The sequence below is a fragment of the Scyliorhinus torazame genome, chromosome 16 (assembly GCF_047496885.1).
Source record: "Scyliorhinus torazame isolate Kashiwa2021f chromosome 16, sScyTor2.1, whole genome shotgun sequence".
NCBI classification, from domain to species: Eukaryota; Metazoa; Chordata; class Chondrichthyes; order Carcharhiniformes; family Scyliorhinidae; genus Scyliorhinus; species Scyliorhinus torazame.
Genome location: NC_092722.1, coordinates 8,296,699 through 8,309,283, shown reverse-complemented (window position 1 = coordinate 8,309,283; position 12,585 = coordinate 8,296,699). Strand labels below are relative to the sequence as shown.

At 44.8% G+C, this 12,585-nt stretch overlaps 1 protein-coding gene across 3 annotated transcripts in view; it reads left to right on the top strand.

The window, feature by feature from the left end:
- Positions 1–12,585, top strand: part of ube4b (ubiquitination factor E4B, UFD2 homolog (S. cerevisiae)) — a 100,133-nt gene that overhangs the window by 52,128 nt on the left and 35,420 nt on the right. For all 3 annotated transcript variants that reach the window (XM_072477893.1, XM_072477891.1, XM_072477892.1), the window contains 5 exons: positions 3,277–3,391; positions 6,069–6,152; positions 7,836–7,892; positions 8,560–8,676; positions 11,904–12,002. In XM_072477893.1, coding sequence (XP_072333994.1) covers positions 3,277–3,391; positions 6,069–6,152; positions 7,836–7,892; positions 8,560–8,676; positions 11,904–12,002 — 472 coding nt within the window. The remainder of the gene's footprint in view (positions 1–3,276; positions 3,392–6,068; positions 6,153–7,835; positions 7,893–8,559; positions 8,677–11,903; positions 12,003–12,585) is intronic.

The window sequence follows — 12,585 nt, the reverse complement described above, 5'->3', positions numbered from 1 at the left end:
AAACTCTCCCTGCTGATTTAGCCTGATTTCCAGCAGCCATTGCTGATTTAAAAAAAAAAAAAACATTTTGCTTGGCATTCCCTGCTTTACTTTTTAAGCTTTCACGATAAAACACCATTAAAATCTCTGTAGAACAACACTAAAACCGCTTGCTTTTCTACTATTGTATTCGCTGGTTCAAATCTCAACATTACTTAATTCACTTTGGTTTGAGTTACGGACAAAACACACTGGATCACTAACATTGCCATTGGAGAAGGGACAAACGTAACGGCAGTATTTGACGAGTCCAATTTGCCGTTGGTTACGCTCCTGCCTTTCCAGACTAGGGAATGATATATCTGTTTCAAAAAAAAATTTGGCTTCCGACCAGCATCCTATTTCTTCTACAGGAGTCGTGTATATTGATTTTCTTACACTCCTCATGGTGAGTGCAGGTATTTGACAGTGATTTGAAACCAATTATGGTTTCATGTAACTTTGTTTGTGGAATCTCATATATAACAGCTGAGGCAAAGTTTAGTTTAATAGCATCATATTAATGGAGAAGATGAATCAATTGGAATATGAACAATAAATGTTCTCTGTTCTGCAGAATTTACACCTGGGGGAGAAATGGGACTAAGATATATTTCACCGTGTTGTCTGTTGATTCTAAAAGATTTTCAAACATGTTAATAGTTTATTTTCCCTTAAACACTAGCCAGTGATTGACTGTCTGTTATCCGTATCGAAGGAAAAAGATAAATGTTTGATCTGTGTAGAATGTTCTGACTGACAAAAATTCTCATGATATCGCCAGATAAGGAATCTCGCAGTGATCCTTTACTTGGATTCCCTGGAATCTCCGATTCGAAAACGAAACGCTGACGCCAGCCTAGGAATAGTGGCTTTTTACGCCAGAAAAAACTGCGCAAAAGCTGTACCGATCGTCCGTCTGGGGGGGGGGGGGCACGCAGCGGAAAGTCCCTGGCCATACCTGCGGATACGGCCGGGGAATTACCGCGCAACATGGCACCGGCCGCGTGCGGACCCGGCCTGTCACATACTGTTCCCCTGCCCGTGGAACGCCCCCCCCGACTGCTGTGGTGGTGCTGGACTCTGTCCGCAGCCGCCACGCCAGATTCTCGAAAAGAAAGAAAAATAGCATAAGTGATCCACGCCGTCGGGAACTCAGCCCATCGGGGGACGGCCTCGAGTGACATCCTGAGGCCATCCGTACGGCGTGTTTTCGAGGGGGCGAGCATCCCAAAAGCAGTGCCACCCCCAATTTCGGCGCAAATGGGGATTCTTCGGCCGAACACTATTTTGGCGTTGGTGACTGGAGAATCCCGCCTCCTTTCTCTTTTGCCTTTATATCTTTCACAGTTATTTCAGCCTGCGCATAAATTCTGTCAATTTTGAAGAAATATCTGTGCTATGAAAGTTTACTTGTCCCTTTACCCTGCAGAGTGTTTGCAGCATATTCTGTTTTAGACTTCCAGCATTTGCAGATTTTTGTGCACTTAAATTCAACTGCATGGTTCCCTTGGCTGCCTGCACTCACTCAACTCCTACATATCAACTTTCTCGCCCACATCCAAGGCTGTCCTTTTAACCTTGTCATATGGCGGCCACAGATTCACACTTGTGGTGGGCAACTTGCTTTGTTGTCTGATGCCAAATCTGTCTTGGCCATCTTAACAATGTTTCACCACCCCTCCATGACCAAATATTGAAGCGAGGCGGTTTGCATATCAACCCTAATCCATTGATAGACCATGTGGAATCTATTTGTAATGAATTCTATCCTAACTATTTAATCTGTCGTGGAATTTTATACCCATACTCAAAAGGTAATTGAGCCAAATCCAAATGTTCACCCATACTTGCATCTCCAGGATGCAAGGAGCATGCTGATGGATAATGGGCAATGAACGACTCTTCTCACTCGCTGCGTATTTATTCCAATCACCTTCTCTACCCTTTTATCAAATGCATGGATCGAATATATTCTTGTTGATATTGGCTCAGTAAATCTGGATCCTTCATTTTCCAACACTTGCCTATTCAACGGTAATATTACACATAAGGAGTTGACTAGGATTTTAATTTGTCAGTCACAAGGCAGAAATATCCAAGGCTAAATTGACATTGTAGAGGATAAATTGATTTGTTTACATTTTAGAAGATCAATTGAAGGAGGTATCAGTAAAATTTTGCACAACACAACAATTGTACATAAAGATCTAGAAGCAGCCCATAAAGGGTTGTAGTGTCCGTTTTGAAATATTTTCTACAGGGTGAACCAACAGCCCAAGGAAAATACCCAACCAGTGTTTTGGGTTCTTTCCCTGTCTGTGTGAATACATATAGTATGTCACAGCACCAGTCAGGAGTGTGATGGAATCCTCTCCACTGGTCTGGATGAGTGCAGCCCCAAAAACACTCCACTCGGCACCATCCAGGACAAAACGCAGGTGACTGGCATCCTATCGATCACCTTCAAACAGTCAATCCCTTCACTGATGCACAGTGGCAGCACTGTGTACCATCTACAGGGTGTGGTGCAGCAACTTGCCAAGGACTTCAACAGCATCTTTCAAACCCTCAATCTCTACCATCAGACGGCAAAGACAGATGTACGGGAACACCACCACCTGCAATCTCCCCTGCAAGCCACACACTGACGTAGAACTATATTGCTCTTCCTTTTCTGTTGCTGGGTCAAAAATCCTGCAACTCTCTCCCTAGCAGCACTGTTGAGTGTACCTACATCACATGGATTGCAGCATTTGATTCACTGCCACCTTCCCGAGGGCAATTAGAGGTGGGAATCAAATGCTGGCCCAGCCACTAACACCCACATCCTCTGAAAGAATAAAAGCAATATTCTTGATGCATTGCACTTTTTGCATGCTCAGATTTGGAAAGTCCCTGATATGCTGGCACCACAGTGCTGTTTTGGGTTCCTTATGAAGATGAAATAATAATGCAAACATTCACCTATCCCTGATATTAAACTACATCATTACAGGGACTAAGCAATTACAGTTGACTGCTCAACATGTCAAGTGGCCTGTTGATAGTTTTAAGGCTGTCAATGGCAGTTTAGACAAACTGTCATTACCAGAGAGAATCTCTGGGCCAGATGTCGATCAGAAAATGCCATGGCCTCTTCATTCTCATTATAGCTAGGCAGACACATCAGTTTTCAGTGAAGCAAGTACACTTTGTTTTGGAATTGGGATACTCCAATGAAGCTAATGAGACCAAAAATATATTTATATTGCACAGGTCCTTATTGCAGCAATCATTGCTAGTACCGTATATGTTGTGTCGAAATCTTCCTTATGGCTTCATTCAAGAGCTAGTTAGAATGACTCACCAGGACACCGAGGTATTCAAACAGGTGAGAGGTTTTGGAGATATTTCTTGATTTATTCATTCATTCATTCATGTCTTACTAAAAATGTTCGCTTTGGTTCACTGGTGTTTGAATTTGAGTCAGAAGACTGTAGATTCAAGACCCACCCCGGAGACCAGAATGGCACAGTTTAGGCTGACGCCTAGAACTTGGACTTGGGATAAGCCATCTAGCCCTTTGCCCCTGTTCTGCTGCTGTTCAATGAGAACGCAGCTGATCTGTAACCTGACTCCATGTAATCACCCTTGTCCCATATCCATTAATGCCTTTAGCTAATAAAACATGTGTGCATCTCGGATTTAATATTAACAATTAATGGAGTGTCAATCTCCATTTGCGGAAGAGATCCAAACTTCTACCACTCCTGAAAGATCTGACCCTAACCTCTTAGTTCCATATTACCCCAACCAGCAGAAACCGCTTCTCCCTATCTATCCTATCAGTTTGTCCTAATATCTTGAAAATATCAAATCAGCCCATAACCGTCTAAATTCCAGGAAAAAACACCCTAGTTTATGTAATTTCTCCTTGTAATTCAATCGTTTGACTTAATCTAGTTTACGCTCCCTTCAAGGCCAGTGTATCTTTCCTAAGGTTAATACTGAGTGCTGTCTTTTGGACGAGACTACAAACCGAGGCTTGCCTGTCTCAAGTGGATGCAAAGATTCTGGGACAGTATTCAAAAGGAATGGTGTTTCTTGTCTCTTTTAAAAAATTTAGAGTACTTAATTATTTTTTTTCCAATTAAGGAGCAATTTAGCGTGGCCAATCCACCTTGCGTGCACATCTTTGGGTTGTGGGGGCGAAACCCACGCAAACACGGGGAGAATGTGCAAACTCCACACGGACAGTGACCCAGAGTCGGGATCGAACCTGGGACCTCAGTGCCATGAGGCAGCAATGCTAACCACTGTGCCACCATGCTGCCCGTTTTATTTCTTGTCTCTTGACCAGCGTTCCTTGATCAACCAACATAACAAAAAACCATTTCAAAACTGCATCATTGGCATGAGATGTTTTGGCCTGTCTTTTGGTTATGAATGAAATTAGATAAATACAAGTTTATTTGTTCCCCTTGGAATCTTGAGTTTTCCAAACTCTTTAACCAGATGGCACAGTGGTTAGCTCTGATGTCTCATGGCGCCCTCTATTCCTATCTTGGGTGGCTGTCTGTGTGGAGTTTGCACTTTCTCCCCGTGTCTGCGTGGGTTTCCTTCGGGTGCTCCGGTTTCCTCCACAGTCCAAAGATGTACAGCTTGGGTGGATTAGCTATACTAAATTGCCCCGAAGGCTAGGTGGGGTTACGGAGATATGGCGGCAGAGTGGACCTAGGTCGGGTGCCCTTTCAGAGGGTCGGTGCAGACTCGATGGGTTGAATGGCCTCTCTGCATTGTAGGGGCTCTCTGATTCCAATATCAAGCAAGGCCCTATTGGTAACCAAGCAGCATTTCTGAAAAAAATTGGGGTTTGCACAAAAAAAATTGAATTTAGTTAGATAACATAGCTATGAAATTTGAAAACTGCAAGCATTTATGCCCCCTCCCTTAAATTGGAATGGTTGTTTAATTGATGTTTCTATTCTACATCATGTTTGCTGATTTTAAATTCTTATGCAGTGGTGTTTCACTATACTGTAGAAATGTTTTGTGTTTTTTAGTACAAGATTTTAATTTTACTTAACCCTGTACAAAAATGTGTGGCATGGTGGCACAGGTTAGCACTGCTGCCTCACAATGCCAGGGACACTGGTTTCATTCTGACCTCTGGTGACTGTCTGTGGAGTTTGCACGTTCTCCTGGTGTCTGCGTGGGTTTCCTCCCATCGTCCAAAGAGGTGCAGGTTTGGTGGATTGGCCATGGTTAGGGTGGGGAATTGGGCCTTAGGGTGGGGAATTGGGCCTGAGGGTGGGGAGGTCTGTCGAAGGGCCAGTTCAGACTCAATGGGCCGAATGGCTTCCTGCACTGTAGAGATTCTCTGAAAGGTTGCCAGTTTCAAGATGCAAACACACACATTCTGGAAAGTGAGGAGACTCCGGAATGATTATGAAATGACATTGGGAGGTGACAGCACTCGTTCTTTGAAAGGGAGAATGGAAGGGGCAGCATGGTGGTGCAGTGGTTAGCACTGCTGTCTCACGGCACCGAGGACCCAGGTTCGATCCTGGCCCCGGGTCACTGTCCGTGCAGAGTTTGCGCATTCTCCCCGTGTTTGCAGGGGTCACGCCCCCACAACCCAAAAAGATGTGCAGGGTAGGTGGATTGGCCACATTAAGGGTACTCTAAATTTATTTTTAAAAATGAAAGTGAGAATGTAAATGATGGGTTTAGCAATGCATTGAGTGTACCATGATTAATTCTTGGAATTGCAATTTCAGATTAACTAAATTAATTGTAAATTGGGAACTCCACATAGATTTTAATATATTTCACATTTTCAGGTAAACAAAAGTACCATTAGCCAGTTTGCTAAGCTACAGTCTGAACAATTGGAAATAATATACACGTTCTTTCCCATATCGTGTACTTTCATATACGTTTCCACTCCATAGATTTCTTGGACAGCCCAGAAATGAACTTTTGCCAAAGAAATTTGACTTTTTTGTGTACTTGGAAAAATTAAACGTGATGTTTTGAGTTTGAAATTGTCATCTTCTATCCAACAGATCTTTATTCCAATTGTGCAAGGCCTAGCACTGGCTGTGAAAGAATGCTCTTTGGATGGTGATAACTTCAAGTATCCACTTGTGGTAAGCAGGGGGGAAACATAATGTTTCCTATGTTCTAGACCAAATGTTCATGGTACTAATTTATTTTGCGGAGTCCATTGTTCGTTGTATGAATTATTTCAAGATGTTGCTGAATGTGGTTCATGTGCTGCGAATTAAACCTTTCTTTTGTTGTACAAAAGCTCTATGCTTGGTCTGTTGTGACTACTGTTATTCTGACTGACTTATTATGCAAAAATACTAGATACAAATGAACATATTTCCTTTAGAATTCTTTATATTTAACAAGTTTTCTTGAGAAATGGCATGCCCAAACAAGAAAACTTGTTAAATATAAAGAATATAAAAAATTGTTTTGGATATTTATGTTAAGAAAGGTTAACACCTTCATGTTTTTTAAAATAAATTTAGTGTACCCAATTAATTGTTTCCAATTAAAGGGCAATTCACGTGGCCAACCAACCTAGCCTGCACATCTTTGGGTTGTGGGGGCGAAACCCACGTAAACACTGGGAGAATGTGCAAACTCCACCCAGAGTGACCCAGAGCCGGGAGCGAACCTGGGACCTCAGCGCCTTGAGGCAACAGGGCTAACCCACTGCGCCACACTGCTGCCCTAACACCTTGATGTTTGGTTTAAACTCCTCCGTGCAAATCTTGAAAATGAATGCAAATAAACTCAATTCTCTCGGTTTTTTTTTTTAGTATTATGCAGGTTGCCCAGAGGCAACCACAAGACGTAGATTCAGAGAACTGGTACTCTATCTGCATACAGAACATCAGCCATTGCAAATGATGACCTCCAAAAGTGGCATCCGTTGGATATTTCGAAAAGAGACATTTTGCTCTCTTGCTGATACAGGGCCAAAGCCGTCCCTGTCACTTTAGCAAAACTGCTTTGCTTTTGAGTAGCTACGAGTTAGCTGAACTCCACTGGGAGAACCTCGATTGAATACTGACGGGCCTGCTTCATGCCCTGAATTGTGGGCGTGCCAAGGAGTGTGGTTGAGGCGAGACTTAATTAAAGAAAAATGTGCATTGGAAGTCAGTAGGATTAGAATGGCCTTTTCCATTATAAGTACTTCATGGAAGGAATTCCGAATATGCCCTCACGCTGGAGGGGGGAAAAAAATAAAACTAAAACCTGTTGAACACAAACCAAATATGTTAAGATATGGCAGATGTGAGCTGGAAAGTGTACAAAGATGGTACTGATTGTCTTCAAAAAGTAAAGCACAACCAATTATTTGACTTTCAGAAAAAATAGCATAATGTTTCTATTACTACGTAACTCTAAATTGATCACCAGGATTATGTAACTTCAGAAGAATCCTTCTGCACAATATAGTTTGGCAAAAATTTAAATTACCAAACCCAAATTAGGAGCAGCAGGATGGTTAGCGCTGCTGCCTGTGGCGCTGAGGACCCGGGTTCGAATCCTGGCCCTGGGTCACTGTCTGTGTGGAGTTTGCTCATTCTCCCCATGTCTGCGTGGGTTTCACCCCCACAACCCAAAGATGCGCAGGATAGGTGGATTGGCCATGCTAAATTGCCCCTTAATTGGAAAAAATAATTGGGTATTCTAAATTGGAAAAAAAAATCAAACCCAAATTAAATTTAGACTGGTCCAGAGCTTGTTCACTTTCTTGTAGTTATATAACCTATTAGTCAATTAAACTGAATAAAGCACTTCTTTCATTTCAGGCATTGCAAGAATTGTGTGAAATTAAGTTTGGGAAGACTCATCCTGTGTGTACTTTGGTAAGGCTCACTTCCTTTTCTATTGATACTGCTCTACAACTCACTACCATCAACTATTTAATCAAATATAACTTTATAAAGAAAGCACTGAATAATATTGTTTCCTCTAATAGTTTGTGATGACCAGTCACACAGCAAATTGAGGGGGGGGCGGAGAAAGAGTAATAAAATTGTATAAAGCTAAATTGTTTTACATATATGAAATGTGCATAAAATGTTTCTTCCTTCTAAGCATTAAACTTTGCTGGCCATCATGCTGGCTTGGGGAGTTTATACAGTGAGTAGCTGCGTTCACCGACTCGTAAACTCTTGCAGTGCAACCCCTGATCAGGGAATTAGTTGGTTTTAGCTAGGGCAGTATTTTAGCTGTTACTTGTCACTCCCGAGGTAGAATGGGACTATTCAGCCAAGGTTCTCAATCCGATGGTTCTCCAGCAAACCCGCCCACCAGAAGCTGGTGAGTGAATTTCAGATGTGGTCGAATCAGACTTGGCTGCGATATCCCGTGCAAGGTACCGGGGGCAGCTGTATAGTAGCAAGAAATCGAATGATAACAAATCATTGGGAGGGGAGTGGAGGCATGGTGGGGTTGGAACCTCATTCACTGATGATGATTGTTGAAAGAATGAATCCATTGTTTAACTGTGTATTTCTTTTCCGCTCCCAGGTGATCTCGCTTCCCTTGTTTTTGCCTGATCCTTTAAGTCAAGGCACAGGCAGAGAGTTGCAAAGACTTTCAGTCTTGGGCTCTTTCTTCAGTCTTTCAGTGTTTGCAGAGGATGATGTAAGTATCATTCCATATTTAATTACCCATCGGTGTATCTAAAATAATTCCGAAGGACCAAGTTGACTGTAGTAATAGATGCAGTGGGAGGAAGCTGCCGTCTGGTGGAATTGAAGAGTAGCAGATATAATTACTTCTGTCTTGTATTTGTCTGGAAAACTGCACATGGAACTGATTTTTATTTTTTAAAAAATAAATGCTATTTGCGTTCCATTTGTATCACGAAAAGGATTTACCCTCCTTGAGTAGCTATGGACAGACTGGATGCAGGGATGTTGTGACTAGGAGGATCCAGAACAAGGGGTCACAGTCGCAGGATATGGGGTAGGCCATTTAGGACATAGATGAGGAGAAATAAATATGTCCAATTTACAAGTTGTCCTTTTTTGGTATCTCTCTCCCCTTTTGCTGTTTCAGGGACCTTTCCCGGCTCTTTTACTCCACCTTTACACGGGTAGTTGTTTGGTGTTTATGTCTAAGTAGTGCCTTTTCTCTCACCTCTTCCCCTCCTGTTGTCAGCCTGCTTTTGAGGGTTTTCTTTCGTATGGCCTTACATTGGGCCCTCTGGTCCCCATCGCCACTTTCTGGCCTCCGCCTTGTTGTTTCCTCTGGCCTGTTAGCTTCGAATAGGTCTTGGAACAAGTTGGTGAATGGCCCCCACACTTTGTGGAAGCCATCCTCTGACCCTCGGATGGTGTATATAATCTTCTCAAGGTGGAGAAATTCTGATAGGTCTGTCAGTCAGTCTGCAGCTGTGAGTGGTGCTGCTGATCGCCAGCCGAGCAGGATTCTCTGGCGGGCGATTAGGGAAGCAAAGCCAGGGCATCAGCCCTCTTTCCCCCATATGTAGTTCTAGTTGGTCGAACACCCCAAAGACTGCCAATCTTGGGCAATGCTCCACCCTCATCACCACAACCGTGGACATTGCCTCGAAGAAGGCTGTCTAAAACTCGACAAGTCTGGGCAGGCCCAGAACATGGTTGGCTGAGCCTCCCTGGCACCGTTCATATTTATCCTCCACTGCCGGGAAGAACCTGCTTGTCCGGGTTCTGGTCAGGTGCGCTCTGTGCACCACTTTAAGCTGCATGAGGCTGAGCCTTGTGCAAGAGGAGGTGGAGTTGGCCCTGCTCGGTGCTTCACTCCAGAGGACCCACCTTATTTCCGTTCCTCGTTCTTCCGCCCACTTTTCCCTTGTTTCGTCCAGTGGGGAGCTTGTCCTTTCTAAAAGCCATCCGTATATTTCCCCGCAGTTCCCCTTAATCCCATCTCTCTCGCTCTCACGCCATACATGAGCAGTCTGTGCGTACCCATGTCGGGGTCACCACTGACCATGGCGTACCGTTACCGTCTCTGCCGCGGTGAACACAGTCCTCTTCCTTATCAAAATTGCTATTCCCCCGCTCTCGTTCAGTAGCAGAAATTGTAGGACTGTCCCACCCAGCCCTTCCTTACCGCAGTCGGCCCTTCTCTCTCGGGTGTGTCTCCTGGAGGAAGACTGTGTCTGCTCTACTTTTCAGGTGGGTGAAGACTCTGGAACTTTTCATTGGGCCATGAAGCCCCCCCCCCCCTGCCCTGCCCTGCAGGATCCACCATACTTACGGGCCGGAAAGTGGAGCTGAGTCCACAAAAAATCAGCCATGATCTCATTGAATGGTGGAGCAGGCTCGAGGGGCCAGATGGCCTACTCCTGCTCCTAGTTCTTATGTTCTTATGTGCCCCTGCACTCCAGGGTTTCCCTTTGTTTAAAGACCCTCTAAAGTGTCTGCTTACAGTACCATCTTTCCAAACTTGAGCTATTGAAGCCATTCTAGAGCCCTTGTGGCTTGTGTTCCCCCCCTTCCTTTCTGCCTCCCCGCTGGACGCTCTTGTCTCTTTCTCCCCCGGCGAGATGCACCGTGCCCCCCCCCCCTCTCTCTCTTGGCTTCCTGGTGCTAGCTTTCCCCACAAGTGTGGTGGCCCCTCCCTCCCGGGGTTGATCCAACCCCCTCCAACACCTATTCTGTTGCTGTCCTCTCTGTCCCCTCCTCAACCTGCCCCGTGCTCTGCTGCCCTCGCCCCCTCCTTCCAATGAGCTAGTTCCCTTACTCATAAGCAGTGCAAAATTGTCTTTTTCCATCACTATCTCTCTCTGTGCCTTCCTCACCGCTGCCTCGTTTGCCTTTCGTCTAGTCCGTTAGTATGGACAAACTCGTCCACTTCTGTTGGGCTAGTAAAATAGTGCTCCTTGTTCTGTCACGTCACCCAGGGCCTGGCTGTGAATAACATCCCGAATTTAACATTATTTTTGGACAGGGCTGATTTTGCGTGGTTGAATTTGGCCCTGTGCTTCGCCAGGTCTGCCCCAATGTCCCAGTATACCCTTCTGTCCCTACCAACTGCTTGCCTTCACCTGCCGAGCCCAGTGCAGGATCCTCTCTCGCTCCTGGTATCTGTGCAGCTTGGCTATTATCGCTCTCGGCTGCTCCCCGGCTTTGGCTGGAGTGACCTGTGGAGCCTGTCAATTTCCGACGGTTGTGGGAAACCAGGTTGCCCAGCATCTTGGCCACGTAATCTGTTGGGTCTCTGCCCTCAATTCCCTCTGGCAGGCCCACTATCCGGATATTTGGTTGCCTCGATCGGTTCTTTTGGTCATCGACCTTCCCTTTCAGGCTCCCCTGGGTCGCCACTAGGTGACAATTCGATCGTTCTGGTACGTCAGTGCCCTTTCGACTTCCTGTCTCATTTTCCCTTGGGCTTCCAGCCTCCTTCCCAGGCTGTCGAGCGCCGCCTGCATGGCGGACAGTGCCACTGCCGTTTGGATCTCCACCGTTAACTTTTCCTTCATCGCAATCAGTTCCTTTGTTAGGAACGTCTTCCAACCATCTCCTTGGGGGGGGGGGGGGGGGGATTGCTGTCCAGGTTGCCGGTCTCCTCCTCTCGGGGATGGCCTCTGCTCCTTTCCTTTGAGCCCGATTTTCCAGGCTAAATGCTAAATTCGGGCAAGTGTGTAGGAGGAGAGCCACTGATGTGCGTCTACTCAACACATCCCCATCACCAGAAGTCACCTCAGTCAGTAAAGGTGGATGTGCAGTTCCAACTGAAGGAAGTTTGAAAATGTAAAAGATTAGTTCCTGAAGCACAGGACGTAATCTGGATAAATATTTGTTCAGCTTTGTTTCCTTTTAATAGTGAACCTCTCGGTGTAAATTGGCAGTTTTGTTTGACGTTACACACGTGTTTTGCTTTAGACAAGAGTTGTTGAGAAATATTTCTCTGGACCTACGCTTACACTTGAAAATACGAGAGTTGTCAGTCAATCCTTGCAACACCATCTGGAATCAGCCAGGGTAAGTAGTAATGGACTGAAAGTGCAGTTTAAAAATTTTGCCCAGGTGTTTTATCTTCCCCTGTTGTTTTCTTTTGCTGCCACAAGATGTCACCATGTCTTTTTAAATTGCAGTGGTAATTAATACCACAACAAGTTTTATGGTCACAAAAGCATGAATTTGAGCATCACCATTTGGCCACAAAACGGCAAGGAAGTCCTAGCGAGATGGATATTTGCTCCTCTCATAGCTTCAATGTGAAATTGTTAAAGTCTGCAAAATAATCAAAAAGACTTGTGTTTGCATAACATCTTTCACAGCCACTGGATGCCTCTCGAGTACTTCATAGCCGATGAAGAATTTCTGTAAGTTCAGTGCAGGAAATGCAGCAGCGAGTTTGCACACAGAAAACTCCCATAAACAGCATGTGATAATGGCCAATTTGTCTACTTTTGTGATATTGATTGAAGAATAAATCTTGGTCCGGACACTGGGGATAGCTCCCCTGCTGCTCTCTGAAATAGTGCCAAGGGATCTTTTGCACTTGTCTTAGAGAACAGAAGTGGCCTCACTCTAACCTGTCCACAGATGTTGCCTGACCTCT